This window comes from Oncorhynchus clarkii, chromosome 15 (genome assembly GCF_045791955.1).
Source record: "Oncorhynchus clarkii lewisi isolate Uvic-CL-2024 chromosome 15, UVic_Ocla_1.0, whole genome shotgun sequence".
NCBI lineage: Eukaryota > Metazoa > Chordata > Actinopteri > Salmoniformes > Salmonidae > Oncorhynchus > Oncorhynchus clarkii.
The window spans coordinates 14,320,496-14,340,495 of NC_092161.1; the positions used below are offsets into that span (position 1 = coordinate 14,320,496).

General features: G+C 60.3%; 1 protein-coding gene across 1 annotated transcript in view; it reads left to right on the top strand.

The window, feature by feature from the left end:
• LOC139366922 (contactin-associated protein-like 2) overlaps positions 1-20,000 on the top strand; it is a 302,046-nt gene that overhangs the window by 172,109 nt on the left and 109,937 nt on the right. Inside the window, exons 8-9 of the mRNA XM_071104677.1 lie at positions 4,726-4,869; positions 5,104-5,362. Coding sequence (XP_070960778.1) covers positions 4,726-4,869; positions 5,104-5,362 — 403 coding nt within the window. The remainder of the gene's footprint in view (positions 1-4,725; positions 4,870-5,103; positions 5,363-20,000) is intronic.

Here is a 20,000-nt window from a genome sequence, read left to right on the forward strand (position 1 = left end):
TTTTTAATCTCTCTCTCTCCATTGTTCTCTCTCTCTCTCTCTCTCTCTCTCTCTCTCTCTCTCTCTCTCTCTATATATATATATATATATATATATATATATATATATATCGCTCTCTATATATATATATATATATATCTTTCCTTTTATTCTCTCACTCTCTCTCTCTCTCTCTCTCTCTCTCTCTCTCTCTATATATATATATATATATATATATATATATATATATATACAGTGCCTTGCGAAAGTATTCGGCCCCCTTGAACTTTGCGACCTTTTGCCACATTTCAGGCTTCAAACATAAAGATATAAAACTGTATTTTTTTGTGAAGAATCAACAACAAGTGGGACACAATCATGAAGTGGAACGACATTTATTGGATATTTCAAACTTTTTTAACAAATCAAAAACTGAAAAATTGGGCATGCAAAATTATTCAGCCCCTTTACTTTCAGTGCAGCAAACTCTCTCCAGAAGTTCAGTGAGGATCTCTGAATGATCCAATGTTGACCTAAATGACTAATGATGATAAATACAATCCACCTGTGTGTAATCAAGTGTCTGTATAAATGCACCTGCACTGTGATAGTCTCAGAGGTCCGTTAAAAGCGCAGAGAGCATCATGAAGAACAAGGAACACACCAGGCAGGTCCGAGATACTGTTGTGAAGAAGTTTAAAGCCGGATTTGGATACAAAAAGATTTCCCAAGCTTTAAACATACCAAGGAGCACTGTGCAAGCAATACTATTGAAATGGAAGGAGTATCCGACCACTGCAAATCTACCAAGACCTGGCCGTCCCTCTAAACTTTCAGCTCATACAAGGAGAAGACTGATCAGAGATGCAGCCAAGAGGCCCATGATCACTCTGGATGAACTGCAGAGATCTACAGCTGAGGTGGGAGACTCTGTCCATAGGACAACAATCAGTCGTATATTGCACAAATCTGGCCTTTATGGAAGAGTGGCAAGAAGAATGCCATTTCTTAAAGATATCCATAAAAAGTGTTGTTTAAAGTTTGCCACAAGCCACCTGGGAGACACACCAAACATGTGGAAGAAGGTGCTCTGGTCAGATGAAACCAAAATTGAACTTTTGGCAACAATGCAAAACGTTATGTTTGGCGTAAAAGCAACACAGCTGAACACACCATCCCCACTGTCAAACATGGTGGTGGCAGCATCATGGTTTGGGCCTGCTTTTCTTCAGCAGGGACAGGGAAGATGGTTAAAATTGATGGGAAGATGGATGGAGCCAAATACAGGACCATTCTGGAAGAAAACCTGATGGAGTCTGCAAAAGACCTGAGACTGGGACGGAGATTTGTCTTCCAACAAGACAATGATCCAAAACATAAAGCAAAATCTACAATGGAATGGTTCAAAAATAAACATATCCAGGTGTTAGAATGGCCAAGTCAAAGTCCAGACCTGAATCCAATCGAGAATCTGTGGAAAGAACTGAAAACTGCTGTTCACAAATGCTCTCCATCCAACCTCACTGAGCTCGAGCTGTTTTGCAAGGAGGAATGGGAAAAAATGTCAGTCTCTCGATGTGCAAAACTGATAGAGACATACCCCAAGCGACTTACAGCTGTAATCGCAGCAAAAGGTGGCGCTACAAAGTATTAACTTAAGAGGGCTGAATAATTTTGCACGCCCAATTTTTCAGTTTGAAATATCCAATAAATGTCGTTCCACTTCATGATTGTGTCCCACTTGTTGTTGATTCTTCACAAAAAAATACAGTTTTATATCTTTATGTTTGAAGCCTGAAATGTGGCAAAAGGTCGCAAAGTTCAAGGGGGCCGAATACTTTCGCAAGGCACTGTATATATATATATATATCGCTCTCTATATATATATATATATATCTTTCCTTTTATTCTCTCTCTCTCTCTATATATATATATATATATATACATCTTTCCTTTTCCCTCATATGTCAGCTATAATTGCCAGTATTTGCTGTTAGATTTGATACCAGAAGAAATTAGATAGTGGAGTTACAACTCACTCATCAGGACTAATCCATACAGTGTATTCTTAGTATTCAGACCCCTTCACTTTTTCCACAATTTATTACGTTACAGCCTTATTCTAAAATTGATTTTTTAAAATGTTTTCTCTCATCAATCTACACACAATAGCCCATAATGACAAAGCAAAAACTGTTTTTATAAAAATAAAAATAAATTAAACTGAAATATCACATTTACATAAGTATTCAGACCCTTTACTCAGTACTTTGTTGAAGCACCTTTGGCAGTGATTACAGCCTTAATTCTTCTTGGGTATGACGCTACAAGCTTGGCACACCTGTATTTGGGGAGTTTTTGGGGAGTTTCTCCCATTCTTCTCTGCAGATCCTCTCAAGCTCTGTCAGGTTGGATGAGGAGCATTGCTGCACAGCTATTTTCAGGTCTCTCCAGAGATGTTCGATCGGGTTCAAGTCCAGGCTCTGGCTGGGCCACTCAAGGACATTCAGAGACTTGTCCCAAACCCATTTATGCGTTGTCTTGGCTGTGTGCTTAGGGTCGTTGGCATGTTGGAAGGTGAACCTTCGCCCAAGTCTGAGGTCCTGAGCACTCTGGGGCAGGTTTTCATCAAGGATCTCTCTCTGCTTTGCTCCGTTCATCTTTCCCTCGATCCTGACTAGTCTCCCAGTCCCTGCCGCTGAAAAACATCCCCACAGCATGATGCTGCCACCACCATGTTTCACCGTAGGGATGGTGCCAGGTTTCCTCCAGACTTGACGCTTGGCATTCAGGGCAAAAAGTTCAATCTTGGTTTCATCTAGCCCGAGAAACTTGTTTCTCATGGTCTGAGAGTCCTCTAGATGCCTTTTGGCAAACTCCAAGCGGGCTGTCATGTGCCTTTTACTGAGGAGTGGCTTCCATCTGGCCACTCGGCCATAAAGGCCTGATTAGTGGAGTGCTGCAGAGATGGAAATTTCTCCCATCTGTACACAGGTTCTCCCATCTCTAGACCTCTCAGACTGACCATCATGTTCTTGGTCACCTCCCTGACCAAGGCCCTTCTCCCCCAATTGCTCAGTTTCATCGGTCGGTCAGGAAGGATGAGGCCACTGTGTTATTGGGGACCTTCAATGCTGCATAAATGTTTAGGTACCCTTCACCAGATCTTTGCCTCGACACAATCCTGTCTCGGACTTCTATGGACAATTCCTTTAACCTCATGGCTTGTTTTTTGCACTGACATGCACTGTCAACTGTGGGACCTTGTATAGACAGGTGAGTGTCTTTACAAATCATGTCCAATCAATTGAATGTACCATCAGTGGACTCCAATCAAGTTGTAGAATTATCTCAAGGATGATCAATGGAAACCGGATGTCACCTGAGCTCAATTTCAAGTCTCATAGGGTCTGAGTACTTATGGAATAAGGTATATCATTTGTTTTTTAATTGCAAAAATTCAAAAAGCCCATTTTCGTGTTTGTGTTTGTCAGTATGGGGTATTGTGTGTAGATTGCTGAGTATTTATTTGATGTAGTCAATTTTAGAATAAGACTGTACCGTTGGTCTATATAGTTTCAGAATGCAGTCTATGTAAGGGATAATCAACGAGGGGCTGTGTGTTCTGTGGAAAATCATGAACAACGTAGAAGGTGTGTTCCACGACGCGCTAGCGGAGTCAAACTGACCTTCCACAGAGTTGCATTATTTTACAGAGAACGCCTAGAGCCCTGAGTTGATGATCCCTTTCATACCATGGCTATAAATGAACACATTTGCCACTAGAAATGTGTTAATTTGCCGGTAGAAATGTGTTCAGCGTCCACTGACATAACGAGATAGCAACAGTAGTTGCCGTGGTAACAAAACAAACAGACTTGCTAGTTCAGCGAACCAAACCATCAGTTCTAGCAATACCAATACTGTTTTCAATTCGACTTTCGCTTTCAAAAGCAGCTCAGACATAGCTTGCTTATAATATAGAATTAATGATGGATGTTAATGCAATGAAACTGTACTGCACACTAATACCACTTATAACACCAAATAGATTTTTAAATACCCAAGATACATCATACAAAAATACAGTGATTGTATGTGTGTGTATGTCTAGGTGAGTGCATGCATATACACGTGCCTATAATGTGCTGCTAGGTACAGTAGTTGAATCGTTAACTAACTGAGTTATTCCCGACAGCGTGACTGCTTTTGCTCAGTGCAGAACTGCCCAGCCAATCTGCTTAGCCCTTGGTGTGTCTGTTTAAATCCGGGATTCCCTTGGTGTGTCTGTTTAAAGCCTGGCTTCCCTTGGTGTGTCGGTTTAAAGCCTGGCTTCCCTTGGTGTGTCTGTTTAAATCCTGGCTTCCCTTGGTGTGTCTGTTTAAATGCTGGCTTCCCTTGGTGTGTCTGTTTAAAGCCTGGCTTCCCTTGGTGTGTCTGTTTAAATCCTGGCTTCCCTTGGTGTGTCTGTTTAAAGCCTGGCTTCCCTTGGTGTGTCTGTTTAAAGCCTGGCTTCCCTCTGTTTAAAGCCTGGCTTCCCTTGGTGTGTCTGTTTAAAGCCTGGCTTCCCTTATACATTCTTGGCTTTAATTCATTCATTAATATGAGTAGTGAAGCATCACAGTACAGACACTTAACAATGACACATGCAGTAACATTTAGGGAGCACCAAGATATCTTAGCAGATTCTATCTTAGTTCTTTAATCCCTCTATTTCTCTTTGTCTCACCTCTCTCTCTACTGTAGTTGAGTTTTGGTGGCATGCCCTACAGTGGTAAGCCAATGGGAGGGGGGATGAAGAACTTCAGAGGCTGTATGGAGAGCATCAACTACAACGGAGACAACATCACTGATCTGGCACGACGCAAGAAGCTAGACACCTCCAGCTTTGTAAGTTACACACAACTGTCACTGTCTAGCTCTCTGTTTCTCTCTGAATCTCCATCTATCTCTGTTTCTGCCTCTGTCTCTCTCTTTGTACAATATATTATCAAATTACCTTGTCAAATGTAATACGTTGTCGAAGCAAACAACTCATTTGATGAATGATTATTTGATAACTAATGATAATCACAAGTAATGATAAGAATCTCCCTCCCTCCCTTTCTCTCTCTCTTTCTGTAGCGTAATCTGTCATTCTCTTGCATGGAGTCTCACTCCTTCCCAGTTTTCTTCAACGCCACCAGCTTCCTGCAGCTCCCAGGAAGAGCCAATCAGGATGTAGTATCACTTAGATTCCAGTTCCGCACCTGGAACGCCAACGGACTCCTCCTCTTCAGTAACCTTGACGACGGAACGCTTGAGATCGCCCTTGACGACGGGAAGATGGGAGTTCACTTCAACGTGACGCAGGCGAAGAACACCAGGATAGCAATTTCATCAGGTAGGAGGGACAGGAACACACACATTACTTTTTATTGAACTAGTAAAGTCAGTTAAGAATACATTCTTATTTACAATGACGGCCTACCCCGGGCAAACTCGGACGACACTGGGCCAATTGTGTGCCGCCCTATGTGACTCTCAATCACGGTCCTTGTGATACAGCCTGGATTCGAACCAGGGGCTGTAGTGATGCCTCTTGCACTGAAATGCGTTAGACCACTGCGCCACTCAGGATCAATTTAACCAGACACACTGTTCGGTACTGATAGAGTGAAAAACAAACGGACAACTAGTCAAAGCTCAAACCAAGTTTATTCATCCACTGGTAGAAACAGCTGAAAAGACAAAGACATGTTTCCACCAGCACAGGTATTTATACCCTCCTGTAGGCGGAGTCTCCTGCTCACACCTCTCAACACTACATCAGTGTTGCTAGGCAGGAAGTTAGGAGACATGGAAGAAAGCTGTTCCTTCTCCCTTCGTCTAACCTGACCTGACATTCCTCACTAATCCACAGCTATCCAACCTTATCAGTGACCACAACCAAGTGATTGCCTTCTCCCTTACTTAGTAACTTTTCCAGATCCATACTTCGTATCCACCCTCCATTGACCCCACCATATACATTCTTCACACATGTAACCATTAACTTCTAGTATAGCAAGTATTTCAATCTAGAACCTAACAATACACACATCCTGATCCACACACACACACACACACACACACACACACACTTAACCACACACACACTTAACCACACACACATACATATCCACACACACACACTTAACCACACACACACACACTTAACCACACACACACACACACACACAGACACAGACACAAACACACCTAACCACCCACCCATCAAACACGTCTGTGTAAATATCTTATCCTGCCATCTCGTTAGCGATGATGATTGCCTCTACCAGCTAATGACTAATTAGCAACAATCAGATGGGTACAGCAAGGTCGTTGTCGTGGTTACGCCGCTCATTGTTTTGATGCTGTTGTCAAGGAGGAGACACTGATGATCGCTAATTACATGATTGTGCAGTAAAGTGTGAAAATATGTTTTTTCCAAGAAAATATACCCCCGTCTGCCTTGAGATACTTCCAAACTAAACCCTAGAAACACACTACTGCAAGGTTAACGAGGACACATAACCTCTTACTTCCATTTTTGATAGACAACATCTCTCTCTCTGTTCCATTACACATTGATCCTGTATGTTTTTCTGTGTGTGTGTGTGTGTGTGTGTGTGTGTGTGTGTGTGTGTGTGTGTGTGTGTATGTGTGTGTGTGTGTGTGTGTGTGTGTGTGCGTGCGTGCGTGCGTTGCTGCGAGCGTGCGTGCGTGGTTAGGTGTGTGTGTGTGTGTGTGGTTAGGTGTGTGTGTGTGTGTGTGTGTGTGTGTGTGTGTGTGTGTGGTTAGGTGTGTGCATAACAACAGGGAATGCCCCAACTGTTATTTATTATGTATCTCCCTCTCTCCCTCCCTTGCCTACACACACATAGGGATGGGCAGTATACCGTATTTTACGATATACCGGTATTGATGCCTGGACTGGTTTTGGTTTTTACTTTAACCTCTATAACGGTATTTGAATATTTCATTTGTTAAATGTGAGACGGCGCGTGTAACAACCATTTTTATAGTTTACTCCGCTACTTGAGTCCTCTCCCTCCGCTGTCTCTCTGCCGCTTTCCACACAGACCTAGTCCCGCCCCCTGTCACTCAAGGAGCGCATTTGTTGTTCCTCGACCACGAGTCACTTGGGTTCAGTCTGCATGGTCAACGCAGCACATGCAGCATCTCTGCTTCTTCTTTAAATTGAAATCAACTAGCTCCCCCCACCCCTCTCTGTCCCTCTCCCCCTGTCTCCCCCCACCCCTCTCTGTCCCTCTCCCCCTGTCTCCCCCCTCCCCTCTCTGTCCCTCTCCCCCTGTCTCCCCCCTCCCCTCTCTGTCCCTCTCCCCCTGTCTCCCCCCACCCCTCTCTGTCCCTCTCCCCCTGTCTCCCCCCACCCCTCTCTGTCCCTCTCCCCCTGTCTCCCCCCACCCCTCTCTGTCCCTCTCCCCCTGTCTCCCCCCTCCCCTCTCTGTCCCTCTCCCCCTGTCTCCCCCCACCCCTCTCTGTCCCTCTCCCCCTGTCTCCCCCCACCCCTCTCTGTCCCTCTCCCCCTGTCTCCCCCCACCCCTCTCTGTCCCTCTCCCCCTGTCTCCCCCCACCCCTCTCTGTCCCTCTCCCCCTGTCTCCCCCCACCCCTCTCTGTCCCTCTCCCCCTGTCTCCCCCCACCCCTCTCTGTCCCTCTCCCCCTGTCTCCCCCCTCCCCTCTCTGTCCCTCTCCCCCTGTCTCCCCCCACCCCTCTCTGTCCCTCTCCCCCTGTCTCCCCCCACCCCTCTCTGTCCCTCTCCCCCTGTCTCCCCCCACCCCTCTCTGTCCCTCTCCCCCTGTCTCCCCCCACCCCTCTCTGTCCCTCTCCCCCTGTCTCCCCCCTCCCCTCTCTGTCCCTCTCCCCCTGTCTCCCCCCACCCCTCTCTGTCCCTCTCCCCCTGTCTCCCCCCACCCCTCTCTGTCCCTCTCCCCCTGTCTCCCCCCACCCCTCTCTGTCCCTCTCCCCCTGTCTCCCCCCACCCCTCTCTGTCCCTCTCCCCCTGTCTCCCCCCACCCCTCTCTGTCCCTCTCCCCCTGTCTCCCCCCACCCCTCTCTGTCCCTCTCCCCCTGTCTCCCCCCACCCCTCTCTGTCCCTCTCCCCCTGTCTCCCCCCTCCCCTCTCTGTCCCTCTCCCCCTGTCTCCCCCCCTCCCCTCTCTGTCCCTCTCCCCCTGTCTCCCCCCACCCCTCTCTGTCCCTCTCCCCCTGTCTCCCCCCACCCCTCTCTGTCCCTCTCCCCCTGTCTCCCCCCACCCCTCTCTGTCCCTCTCCCCCTGTCTCCCCCCACCCCTCTCTGTCCCTCTCCCCCTGTCTCCCCCCACCCCTCTCTGTCCCTCTCCCCCTGTCTCCCCCCACCCCTCTCTGTCCCTCTCCCCCTGTCTCCCCCCACCCCTCTCTGTCCCTCTCCCCCTGTCTCCCCCCACCCCTCTCTGTCCCTCTCCCCCTGTCTCCCCCCACCCCTCTCTGTCCCTCTCCCCCTGTCTCCCCCCACCCCTCTCTGTCCCTCTCCCCCTGTCTCCCCCCACCCCTCTCTGTCCCTCTCCCCCTGTCTCCCCCCACCCCTCTCTGTCCCTCTCCCCCTGTCTCCCCCCACCCCTCTCTGTCCCTCTCCCCTTGTCTCCCCCCACCCCTCTCTGTCCCTCTCCCCCTGTCTCCCCCCACCCCTCTCTGTCCCTCTCCCCCTGTCTCCCCCCACCCCTCTCTGTCCCTCTCCCCCTGTCTCCCCCCACCCCTCTCTGTCCCTCTCCCCCTGTCTGCCCCCACCCCTCTCTGTCCCTCTCCCCCTGTCTCCCCCCACCCCTCTCTGTCCCTCTCCCCCTGTCTCCCCCCACCCCTCTCTGTCCCTCTCCCCCTGTCTCCCCCCACCCCTCTCTGTCCCTCTCCCCCTGTCTCCCCCCTCCCCTCTCTGTCCCTCTCCCCCTGTCTCCCCCCACCCCTCTCTGTCCCTCTCCCCCTGTCTCCCCCCACCCCTCTCTGTCCCTCTCCCCCTGTCTCCCCCCTCCCCTCTCTGTCCCTCTCCCCCTGTCTCCCCATCCCGTCTCTGTCCCTCTCCCCCTGTCTCCCCCCACCCCTCTCTGTCCCTCTCCCCCTGTCTCCCCCCTCCCCTCTCTGTCCCTCTCCCCCTGTCTCCCCCCACCCCTCTCTGTCCCTCTCCCCCTGTCTCCCCCCACCCCTCTCTGTCCCTCTCCCCCTGTCTCCCCCCACCCCTCTCTGTCCCTCTCCCCCTGTCTCCCCCCACCCCTCTCTGTCCCTCTCCCCCTGTCTGCCCCCACCCCTCTCTGTCCCTCTCCCCCTGTCTCCCCCCACCCCTCTCTGTCCCTCTCCCCCTCTCTCCCCCCACCCCTCTCTGTCCCTCTCCCCCTGTCTCCCCCCACCCCTCTCTGTCCCTCTCCCCCTGTCTCCCCCCACCCCTCTCTGTCCCTCTCCCCCTGTCTCCCCCCACCCCTCTCTGTCCCTCTCCCCCTGTCTCCCCCCACCCCTCTCTGTCCCTCTCCCCCTGTCTCCCCCCACCCCTCTCTGTCCCTCTCCCCCTGTCTCCCCCCACCCCTCTCTGTCCCTCTCCCCTTGTCTCCCCCCACCCCTCTCTGTCCCTCTCCCCCTGTCTCCCCCCACCCCTCTCTGTCCCTCTCCCCCTGTCTCCCCATCCCCTCTCTGTCCCTCTCCCCCTGTCTCCCCCCACCCCTCTCTGTCCCTCTCCCCCTGTCTCCCCCCACCCCTCTCTGTCCCTCTCCCCCTGTCTCCCCCCACCCCTCTCTGTCCCTCTCCCCCTGTCTCCCCCCACCCCTCTCTGTCCCTCTCCCCCTGTCTCCCCCCACCCCTCTCTGTCCCTCTCCCCCTGTCTCCCCCCACCCCTCTCTGTCCCTCTCCCCCTGTCTCCCCCCACCCCTCTCTGTCCCTCTCCCCCTGTCTCCCCCCACCCCTCTCTGTCCCTCTCCCCTTGTCTCCCCCCACCCCTCTCTGTCCCTCTCCCCCTGTCTCCCCCCACCCCTCTCTGTCCCTCTCCCCCTGTCTCCCCCCACCCCTCTCTGTCCCTCTCCCCTTGTCTCCCCCCACCCCTCTCTGTCCCTCTCCCCCTGTCTCCCCCCACCCCTCTCTGTCCCTCTCCCCCTGTCTCCCCCCACCCCTCTCTGTCCCTCTCCCCCTGTCTCCCCCCACCCCTCTCTGTCCCTCTCCCCCTGTCTGCCCCCACCCCTCTCTGTCCCTCTCCCCCTGTCTCCCCCCACCCCTCTCTGTCCCTCTCCCCCTGTCTCCCCCCACCCCTCTCTGTCCCTCTCCCCCTGTCTCCCCCCACCCCTCTCTGTCCCTCTCCCCCCTGTCTCCCCCTCCCCTCTCTGTCCCTCTCCCCCTGTCTCCCCATCCCCTCTCTGTCCCTCTCCCCCTGTCTCCCCCCACCCCTCTCTGTCCCTCTCCCCCTGTCTCCCCCCACCCCTCTCTGTCCCTCTCCCCCTGTCTCCCCCCACCCCTCTCTGTCCCTCTCCCCCTGTCTCCCCCCACCCCTCTCTGTCCCTCTCCCCCTGTCTCCCCCCACCCCTCTCTGTCCCTCTCCCCCTGTCTCCCCCTCCCCTCTCTGTCCCTCTCCCCCTGTCTCCCCCCACCCCTCTCTGTCCCTCTCCCCCTGTCTCCCCCCACCCCTCTCTGTCCCTCTCCCCCTGTCTCCCCCCACCCCTCTCTGTCCCTCTCCCCCTGTCTCCCCCCACCCCTCTCTGTCTCTCTCCCCCTGTCTCCCCACACCCCTCTCTGTCCCTCTCCCCCTGTCTCCCCCCACCCCTCTCTGTCTCTCTCCCCCCACCCCTCTCTGTCCCTCTCCCCCTGTCTCCCCCCACCCCTCTCTGTCCCTCTCCCCCTGTCTCCCCCCACCCCTCTCTGTCCCTCTCCCCCTGTCTCCCCCCACCCCTCTCTGTCCCTCTCCCCCTGTCTCCCCCCACCCCTCTCTGTCCCTCTCCCCCTGTCTCCCCCCACCCCTCTCTGTCCCTCTCCCCCTGTCTCCCCCTCCCCTCTCTGTCCCTCTCCCCCTGTCTCCCCCCACCCCTCTCTGTCCCTCTCCCCCTGTCTCCCCCTCCCCTCTTTGTCCCTCTCCCCCTGTCTCCCCCCACCCCTCTCTGTCCCTCTCCCCCTGTCTCCCCCACCCCTCTCTGTCCCTCTCCCCCTGTCTCCCCACACCCCTCTCTGTCCCTCTCCCCCTGTCTCCCCCCACCCCTCTCTGTCCCTCTCCCCCTGTCTCCCCCTCCCCTCTCTGTCCCTCTCCCCCTGTCTCCCCCCACCCCTCTCTGTCCCTCTCCCCCTGTCTCCCCCTCCCCTCTCTGTCCCTCTCCCCCTGTCTCCCCCCACCCCTCTCTGTCCCTCTCCCCCTGTCTCCCCCCACCCCTCTCTGTCCCTCTCCCCCTGTCTCCCCCCACCCCTCTCTGTCCCTCTCCCCCTGTCTCCCCCCACCCCTCTCTGTCCCTCTCCCCCTGTCTCCCCCCACCCCTCTCTGTCCCTCTCCCCCTGTCTCCCCCCACCCCTCTCTGTCCCTCTCCCCCTGTCTCCCCCCACCCCTCTCTGTCCCTCTCCCCCTGTCTCCCCCCACCCCTCTCTGTCCCTCTCCCCCTGTCTCCCCCCACCCCTCTCTGTCCCTCTCCCCCTGTCTCCCCCCACCCCTCTCTGTCCCTCTCCCCCTGTCTCCCCCCACCCCTCTCTGTCCCTCTCCCCCTGTCTCCCCCTCCCCTCTCTGTCCCTCTCCCCCTGTCTCCCCATCCCCTCTCTGTCCCTCTCCCCCTGTCTCCCCCCACCCCTCTCTGTCCCTCTCCCCCTGTCTCCCCCCACCCCTCTCTGTCCCTCTCCCCCTGTCTCCCCCCACCCCTCTCTGTCCCTCTCCCCCTGTCTCCCCCCACCCCTCTCTGTCCCTCTCCCCCTGTCTCCCCCCACCCCTCTCTGTCCCTCTCCCCCTGTCTCCCCCTCCCCTCTCTGTCCCTCTCCCCCTGTCTCCCCCCACCCCTCTCTGTCCCTCTCCCCCTGTCTCCCCCCACCCCTCTCTGTCCCTCTCCCCCTGTCTCCCCCCACCCCTCTCTGTCCCTCTCCCCCTGTCTCCCCCCACCCCTCTCTGTCTCTCTCCCCCTGTCTCCCCACACCCCTCTCTGTCCCTCTCCCCCTGTCTCCCCCCACCCCTCTCTGTCTCTCTCCCCCCACCCCTCTCTGTCCCTCTCCCCCTGTCTCCCCCCACCCCTCTCTGTCCCTCTCCCCCTGTCTCCCCCCACCCCTCTCTGTCCCTCTCCCCCTGTCTCCCCCCACCCCTCTCTGTCCCTCTCCCCCTGTCTCCCCCCACCCCTCTCTGTCCCTCTCCCCCTGTCTCCCCCCACCCCTCTCTGTCCCTCTCCCCCTGTCTCCCCCTCCCCTCTCTGTCCCTCTCCCCCTGTCTCCCCCCACCCCTCTCTGTCCCTCTCCCCCTGTCTCCCCCACCCCTCTCTGTCCCTCTCCCCCTGTCTCCCCCCACCCCTCTCTGTCCCTCTCCCCCTGTCTCCCCACACCCCTCTCTGTCCCTCTCCCCCTGTCTCCCCCCACCCCTCTCTGTCCCTCTCCCCCTGTCTCCCCCTCCCCTCTCTGTCCCTCTCCCCCTGTCTCCCCCCACCCCTCTCTGTCCCTCTCCCCCTGTCTCCCCCTCCCCTCTCTGTCCCTCTCCCCCTGTCTCCCCCCACCCCTCTCTGTCCCTCTCCCCCTGTCTCCCCCCACCCCTCTCTGTCCCTCTCCCCCTGTCTCCCCCCACCCCTCTCTGTCCCTCTCCCCCTGTCTCCCCCCACCCCTCTCTGTCCCTCTCCCCCTGTCTCCCCCCACCCCTCTCTGTCCCTCTCCCCCTGTCTCCCCCCACCCCTCTCTGTCCCTCTCCCCCTGTCTCCCCCCACCCCTCTCTGTCCCTCTCCCCCTGTCTCCCCCCACCCCTCTCTGTCCCTCTCCCCCTGTCTCCCCATCCCCTCTCTGTCCCTCTCCCCCTGTCTGCCCCCACCCCTCTCTGTCCCTCTCCCCCTGTCTCCCCCCACCCCTCTCTGTCCCTCTCCCCCTGTCTCCCCATCCCCTCTCTGTCCCTCTCCCCCTGTCTCCCCCCACCCCTCTCTGTCCCTCTCCCCCTGTCTCCCCCCACCCCTCTCTGTCCCTCTCCCCCTGTCTCCCCATCCCCTCTCTGTCCCTCTCCCCCTGTCTCCCCCCACCCCTCTCTGTCCCTCTCCCCCTGTCTCCCCATCCCCTCTCTGTCCCTCTCCCCCTGTCTCCCCCCACCCCTCTCTGTCCCTCTCCCCCTGTCTCCCCCCACCCCTCTCTGTCCCTCTCCCCCTGTCTCCCCCCACCCCTCTCTGTCCCTCTCCCCCTGTCTCCCCCCACCCCTCTCTGTCCCTCTCCCCCTGTCTCCCCCCACCCCTCTCTGTCCCTCTCCCCCTGTCTCCCCCCACCCCTCTCTGTCCCTCTCCCCCTGTCTCCCCCCACCCCTCTCTGTCCCTCTCCCCCTGTCTCCCCCCACCCCTCTCTGTCCCTCTCCCCCTGTCTCCCCCCACCCCTCTCTGTCCCTCTCCCCCTGTCTCCCCCCACCCCTCTCTGTCCCTCTCTGTCTCCCCCCACCCCTCTCTGTCCCTCTCCCCCTGTCTCCCCCCACCCCTCTCTGTCCCTCTCCCCCTGTCTCCCCCCACCCCTCTCTGTCCCTCTCCCCCTGTCTCCCCCCACCCCTCTCTGTCCCTCTCCCCCTGTCTCCCCCCACCCCTCTCTGTCCCTCTCCCCCTGTCTCCCCCCACCCCTCTCTGTCCCTCTCCCCCTGTCTCCCCCCACCCCTCTCTGTCCCTCTCCCCCTGTCTCCCCCCACCCCTCTCTGTCCCTCTCCCCCTGTCTCCCCCCACCCCTCTCTGTCCCTCTCCCCCTGTCTCCCCCCACCCCTCTCTGTCCCTCTCCCCCTGTCTCCCCCCACCCCTCTCTGTCCCTCTCCCCCTGTCTCCCCATCCCCTCTCTGTCCCTCTCCCCCTGTCTCCCCCCACCCCTCTCTGTCCCTCTCCCCCTGTCTCCCCCCACCCCTCTCTGTCCCTCTCCCCCTGTCTCCCCCCACCCCTCTCTGTCCCTCTCCCCCTGTCTCCCCCCACCCCTCTCTGTCCCTCTCCCCCTGTCTCCCCCCACCCCTCTCTGTCCCTCTCCCCCTGTCTCCCCCCACCCCTCTCTGTCCCTCTCCCCCTGTCTCCCCCCACCCCTCTCTGTCCCTCTCCCCCTGTCTCCCCCTCCCCTCTCTGTCCCTCTCCCCCTGTCTCCCCCTCCCCTCTCTGTCCCTCTCCCCCTGTCTCCCCCCACCCCTCTCTGTCCCTCTCCCCCTGTCTCCCCCCACCCCTCTCTGTCCCTCTCCCCCTGTCTCCCCCCACCCCTCTCTGTCCCTCTCCCCCTGTCTCCCCCCACCCCTCTCTGTCCCTCTCCCCCTGTCTCCCCATCCCCTCTCTGTCCCTCTCCCCCTGTCTCCCCCCACCCCTCTCTGTCCCTCTCCCCCTGTCTCCCCCCACCCCTCTCTGTCCCTCTCCCCCTGTCTCCCCCCACCCCTCTCTGTCCCTCTCCCCCTGTCTCCCCACACCCCTCTCTGTCCCTCTCCCCCTGTCTCCCCCCACCCCTCTCTGTCCCTCTCCCCCTGTCTCCCCCCACCCCTCTCTGTCCCTCTCCCCCTGTCTCCCCCCTCCCCTCTCTGTCCCTCTCCCCCTGTCTCCCCCCTCCCCTCTCTGTCCCTCTCCCCCTGTCTCCCCCCACCCCTCTCTGTCCCTCTCCCCCTGTCTCCCCCCACCCCTCTCTGTCCCTCTCCCCCTGTCTCCCCCCACCCCTCTCTGTCCCTCTCCCCCTGTCTCCCCCCACCCCTCTCTGTCCCTCTCCCCCTGTCTCCCCCCACCCCTCTCTGTCCCTCTCCCCCTGTCTCCCCCCACCCCTCTCTGTCCCTCTCCCCCTGTCTCCCCCCACCCCTCTCTGTCCCTCTCCCCCTGTCTCCCCCCACCCCTCTCTGTCTCTCTCCCCCTGTCTCCCCACACCCCTCTCTGTCCCTCTCCCCCTGTCTCCCCCCACCCCTCTCTGTCTCTCTCCCCCCACCCCTCTCTGTCCCTCTCCCCCTGTCTCCCCCCACCCCTCTCTGTCCCTCTCCCCTTGTCTCCCCCCACCCCTCTCTGTCCCTCTCCCCCTGTCTGCCCCCACCCCTCTCTGTCCCTCTCCCCCTGTCTCCCCCCACCCCTCTCTGTCCCTCTCCCCCTGTCTCCCCCCACCCCTCTCTGTCCCTCTCCCCCTGTCTCCCCCCACCCCTCTCTGTCCCTCTCCCCCTGTCTCCCCCCACCCCTCTCTGTCTCTCTCCCCCTGTCTCCCCCACCCCTCTCTGTCCCTCTCCCCCTGTCTCCCCCCACCCCTCTCTGTCCCTCTCCCCCTGTCTCCCCCCACCCCTCTCTGTCCCTCTCCCCCTGTCTCCCCCCACCCCTCTCTGTCCCTCTCCCCCTGTCTCCCCCCACCCCTCTCTGTCCCTCTCCCCCTGTCTCCCCCCACCCCTCTCTGTCCCTCTCCCCCTGTCTCCCCATCCCCTCTCTGTCCCTCTCCCCCTGTCTCCCCCCACCCCTCTCTGTCCCTCTCCCCCTGTCTCCCCCCACCCCTCTCTGTCCCTCTCCCTCTCCCCCCACCCCCCTGTCTCCCCCCACCCCTCTCTGTCCCTCTCCCCCTGTCTCCCCCCACCCCTCTCTGTCCCTCTCCCTCTCCCCCCACCCCTCTCTGTCCCTCTCCCTGTCTCTGTCCCTCTCCCCCCCCCATCCCCTCTCTGTCCCTCTCCCCCTGTCTCCCCCCACCCCTCTCTGTCCCTCTCCCCCTGTCTCCCCCCACCCCTCTCTGTCCCTCTCCCCCCTCCCCCCACCCCTCTCTGTCCCTCTCCCCCTGTCTCCCCCCACCCCTCTCTGTCCCTCTCCCCCTGTCTCCCCCCACCCCTCTCTGTCCCTCTCCCCCTGTCTCCCCCCACCCCTCTCTGTCCCTCTCCCCCTGTCTCCCCCCACCCCTCTCTGTCCCTCTCCCCCTGTCTCCCCCCACCCCTCTCTGTCCCTCTCCCCCTGTCTCCCCCCACCCCTCTCTGTCCCTCTCCCCCTGTCTCCCCCCACCCCTCTCTCTCCCCCTGTCTCCCCCCACCCCTCTCTGTCCCTCTCCCCCTGTCTCCCCCCACCCCTCTCTGTCCCTCTCCCCCTGTCTCCCCCCACCCCTCTCTGTCCCTCTCCCCCTGTCTCCCCCCACCCCTCTCTGTCCCTCTCCCCCTGTCTCCCCCCACCCCTCTCTGTCCCTCTCCCCCTGTCTCCCCCCACCCCTCTCTGTCCCTCTCCCCCTGTCTCCCCCCACCCCTCTCTGTCCCTCTCCCCCTGTCTCCCCCCACCCCTCTCTGTCCCTCTCCCCCTGTCTCCCCCCACCCCTCTCTGTCCCTCTCCCCCTGTCTCCCCCCACCCCTCTCTGTCCCTCTCCCCCTGTCTCCCCCCACCCCTCTCTGTCCCTCTCCCCCTGTCTCCCCCCCACCCCTCTCTGTCCCTCTCCCCCTGTCTCCCCCCCCCCACCCCTCTCTGTCCCTCTCCCCCTGTCTCCCCCCACCCCTCTCTGTCCCTCTCCCCCTGTCTCCCCCCACCCCTCTCTGTCCCTCTCCCCCTGTCTCCCCCCACCCCTCTCTGTCCCTCTCCCCCTGTCTCCCCCCACCCCTCTCTGTCCCTCTCCCCCTGTCTCCCCCCACCCCTCTCTGTCCCTCTCCTGTCTCCCCCCACCCCTCTCTGTCCCTCTCCCCCTGTCTCCCCCCACCCCTCTCTGTCCCTCTCCCCCTGTCTCCCCCCACCCCTCTCTGTCCCTCTCCCCCTGTCTCCCCCCACCCCTCTCTGTCCCTCTCTCTCCCCCCACCCCTCTCTGTCCCTCTCCCCCTGTCTCCCCCCACCCCTCTCTGTCCCTCTCCCCCTGTCTCCCCCCACCCCTCTCTGTCCCTCTCCCTCTCCCCCCACCCCTCTCTGTCTCTCCCCCTGTCCCCCACCCCTCTCTGTCCCTCTCCCCCTGTCTCCCCCCACCCCTCTCTGTCCCTCTCCCCCTGTCTCCCCCCACCCCTCTCTGTCCCTCTCCCCCCACCCCTCTGTCTCCCCCCACCCCTCTCCCCCTCTCTCCCCTGTCTCCCCCCACCCCTCTCTGTCCCTCTCCCCCTGTCTCCCCCCACCCCTCTCTGTCCCTCTCCCCCTGTCTCCCCCCACCCCTCTCTGTCCCTCTCCTCTCTGTCTCTGTCCCCCACCCCTCTCTGTCCCTCTCCCCCTGTCTCCCCCCACCCCTCTCTGTCCCTCTCCCCCTGTCTCCCCCCACCCCTCTCTGTCCCTCTCCCCCTGTCTCCCCCCACCCCCTCTGTCCCTCTCCCCCTGTCCCCCACCCCTCTCTGTCCCTCTCCCCCTGTCTCCCCCCACCCCTCTCTGTCCCTCTCCCCCTGTCTCCCCCCACCCCTCTCTGTCCCTCTCCCCCTGTCTCCCCCCACCCCTCTCTGTCCCTCTCCCCCTGTCTCCCCCCACCCCTCTCTGTCCCTCTCCCCCTGTCTCCCCCCACCCCTCTCTGTCCCTCTCCCCCTGTCTCCCCCCACCCCTCTCTGTCCCTCTCCCCCTGTCTCCCCCCACCCCTCTCTGTCCCTCTCCCCCTGTCTCCCCCCACCCCTCTCTGTCCCTCTCCCCCTGTCTCCCCCCACCCCTCTCTGTCCCTCTCCCCCTGTCTCCCCCCACCCCTCTCTGTCCCTCTCCCCCTGTCTCCCCCCACCCCTCTCTGTCCCTCTCCCCCTGTCTCCCCCCACCCCTCTCTGTCCCTCTCCCCCTGTCTCCCCCCACCCCTCTCTGTCCCTCTCCCCCTGTCTCCCCCCACCCCTCTCTGTCCCTCTCCCTGTCTCCCCCCACCCCTCTCTGTCCCTCTCCCCCTGTCCCCCCACCCCTCTCTGTCCCTCTCCCCCTGTCTCCCCCCACCCCTCTCTGTCCCTCTCCCCCTGTCTCCCCCCACCCCTCTCTGTCCCTCTCCCCCTGTCTCCCCCCACCCCTCTCTGTCCCTCTCCCCCTGTCTCCCCCCACCCCTCTCTGTCCCTCTCCCCCTGTCTCCCCCCACCCCTCTCTGTCCCTCTCCCTCTCCCCCCACCCCTCTCTGTCCCTCTCTGTCTCCCCCACCCCTCTCTGTCCCTCTCCCCCCACCCCCCTGTCTCTCCCCCCCCTCTCTGTCCCTCTCTCCCCCCACCCCTCTCTGTCCCTCTCTGTCTCCCCCCACCCCTCTCTGTCCCTCTCCCCTTGTCTCCCCCCACCCCTCTCTGTCCCTCTCCCCCTGTCTCCCCCCACCCCTCTCTGTCCCTCTCCCTCTCCCCCCACCCCCCTGTCCCTCTCTCCCCCCACCCCTCTCTGTCCCTCTCCCCCTGTCTCCCCCCACCCCTCTCTGTCCCTCTCCCCCTGTCTCCCCCCACCCCTCTCTGTCCCTCTCCCCCTGTCTCCCCCCACCCCTCTCTGTCCCTCTCCCCCTGTCTCCCCCCACCCCTCTCTGTCCCTCTCCCCCTGTCTCCCCCCACCCCTCTCTGTCCCTCTCCCCCTGTCTCCCCCCACCCCTCTCTGTCCCTCTCCCTCTCCCCCCACCCCTCTCTGTCTCTGTCTCCCCCCACCCCTCTCTGTCCCTCTCCCCCTGTCTCCCCCCACCCCTCTCTGTCCCTCTCCCCCTGTCTCCCCCCACCCCTCTCTGTCCCTCTCCCCCTGTCTCCCCCCACCCCTCTCTGTCCCTCTCCCCCTGTCTCCCCCCACCCCTCTCTGTCCCTCTCCCCCTGTCTCCCCCCACCCCTCTCTGTCCCTCTCCCCCTGTCTCCCCCCACCCCTCTCTGTCCCTCTCCCCCTGTCTCCCCCCACCCCTCTCTGTCCCTCTCCCCCTGTCTCCCCCCACCCCTCTCTGTCCCTCTCCCCCTGTCTCCCCCCACCCCTCTCTGTCCCTCTCCCCCTGTCTCCCCCCACCCCTCTCTGTCCCTCTCCCCCTGTCTCCCCCCACCCCTCTCTGTCCCTCTCCCCCTGTCTCCCCCCACCCCTCTCTCCCTCTCCCCCCCTCCCCCTGTCTCCCCCCACCCCTCTCTGTCCCTCTCTGTCTCCCCCCACCCCTCTCTGTCCCTCTCCCCCTGTCTCCCCCCACCCCTCTCTGTCCCTCTCCCCCTGTCTCCCCCCACCCCTCTCTGTCCCTCTCCCCCTGTCTCCCCCCACCCCTCTCTGTCCCTCTCCCCCTGTCTCCCCCCACCCCTCTCTGTCCCTCTCCCCCTGTCTCCCCCCACCCCTCTCTGTCCCTCTCCCCCTGTCTCCCCCCACCCCTCTCTGTCCCTCTCCCCCTGTCTCCCCCCACCCCTCTCTGTCCCTCTCCCCCTGTCTCCCCCCACCCCTCTCTGTCCCTCTCCCCCTGTCTCCCCCCACCCCTCTCTGTCCCTCTCCCCCTGTCTCCCCCCACCCCTCTCTGTCCCTCTCCCCCTGTCTCCCCCCACCCCTCTCTGTCCCTCTCCCTCCTGTCTGTCTCCCCCCACCCCTCTCTGTCCCTCTCCCCCTGTCTCCCCCCACCCCTCTCTGTCCCTCTCCCCCTGTCTCCCCCCACCCCTCTCTGTCCCTCTCCCCCTGTCTCCCCCCACCCCTCTCTGTCCCTCTCCCCCTGTCTCCCCCCACCCCTCTCTGTCCCTCTCCCCCTGTCTCCCCCCACCCCTCTCTGTCCCTCTCCCCCTGTCTCCCCACACCCCTCTCTGTCCCTCTCCCCCTGTCTGCCCCCACCCCTCTCTGTCCCTCTCCCCCTGTCTCCCCCCACCCCTCTCTGTCCCTCTCCCCCTGTCTGCCCCCACCCCTCTCTGTCCCTCTCCCCCTGTCTGCCCCCACCCCTCTCTGTCCCTCTCCCCCTGTCTCCCCACACCCCTCTCTGTCCCTCTCCCCCTGTCTGCCCCCACCCCTCTCTGTCCCTCTCCCCCTGTCTCCCCCCACCCCTCTCTGTCCC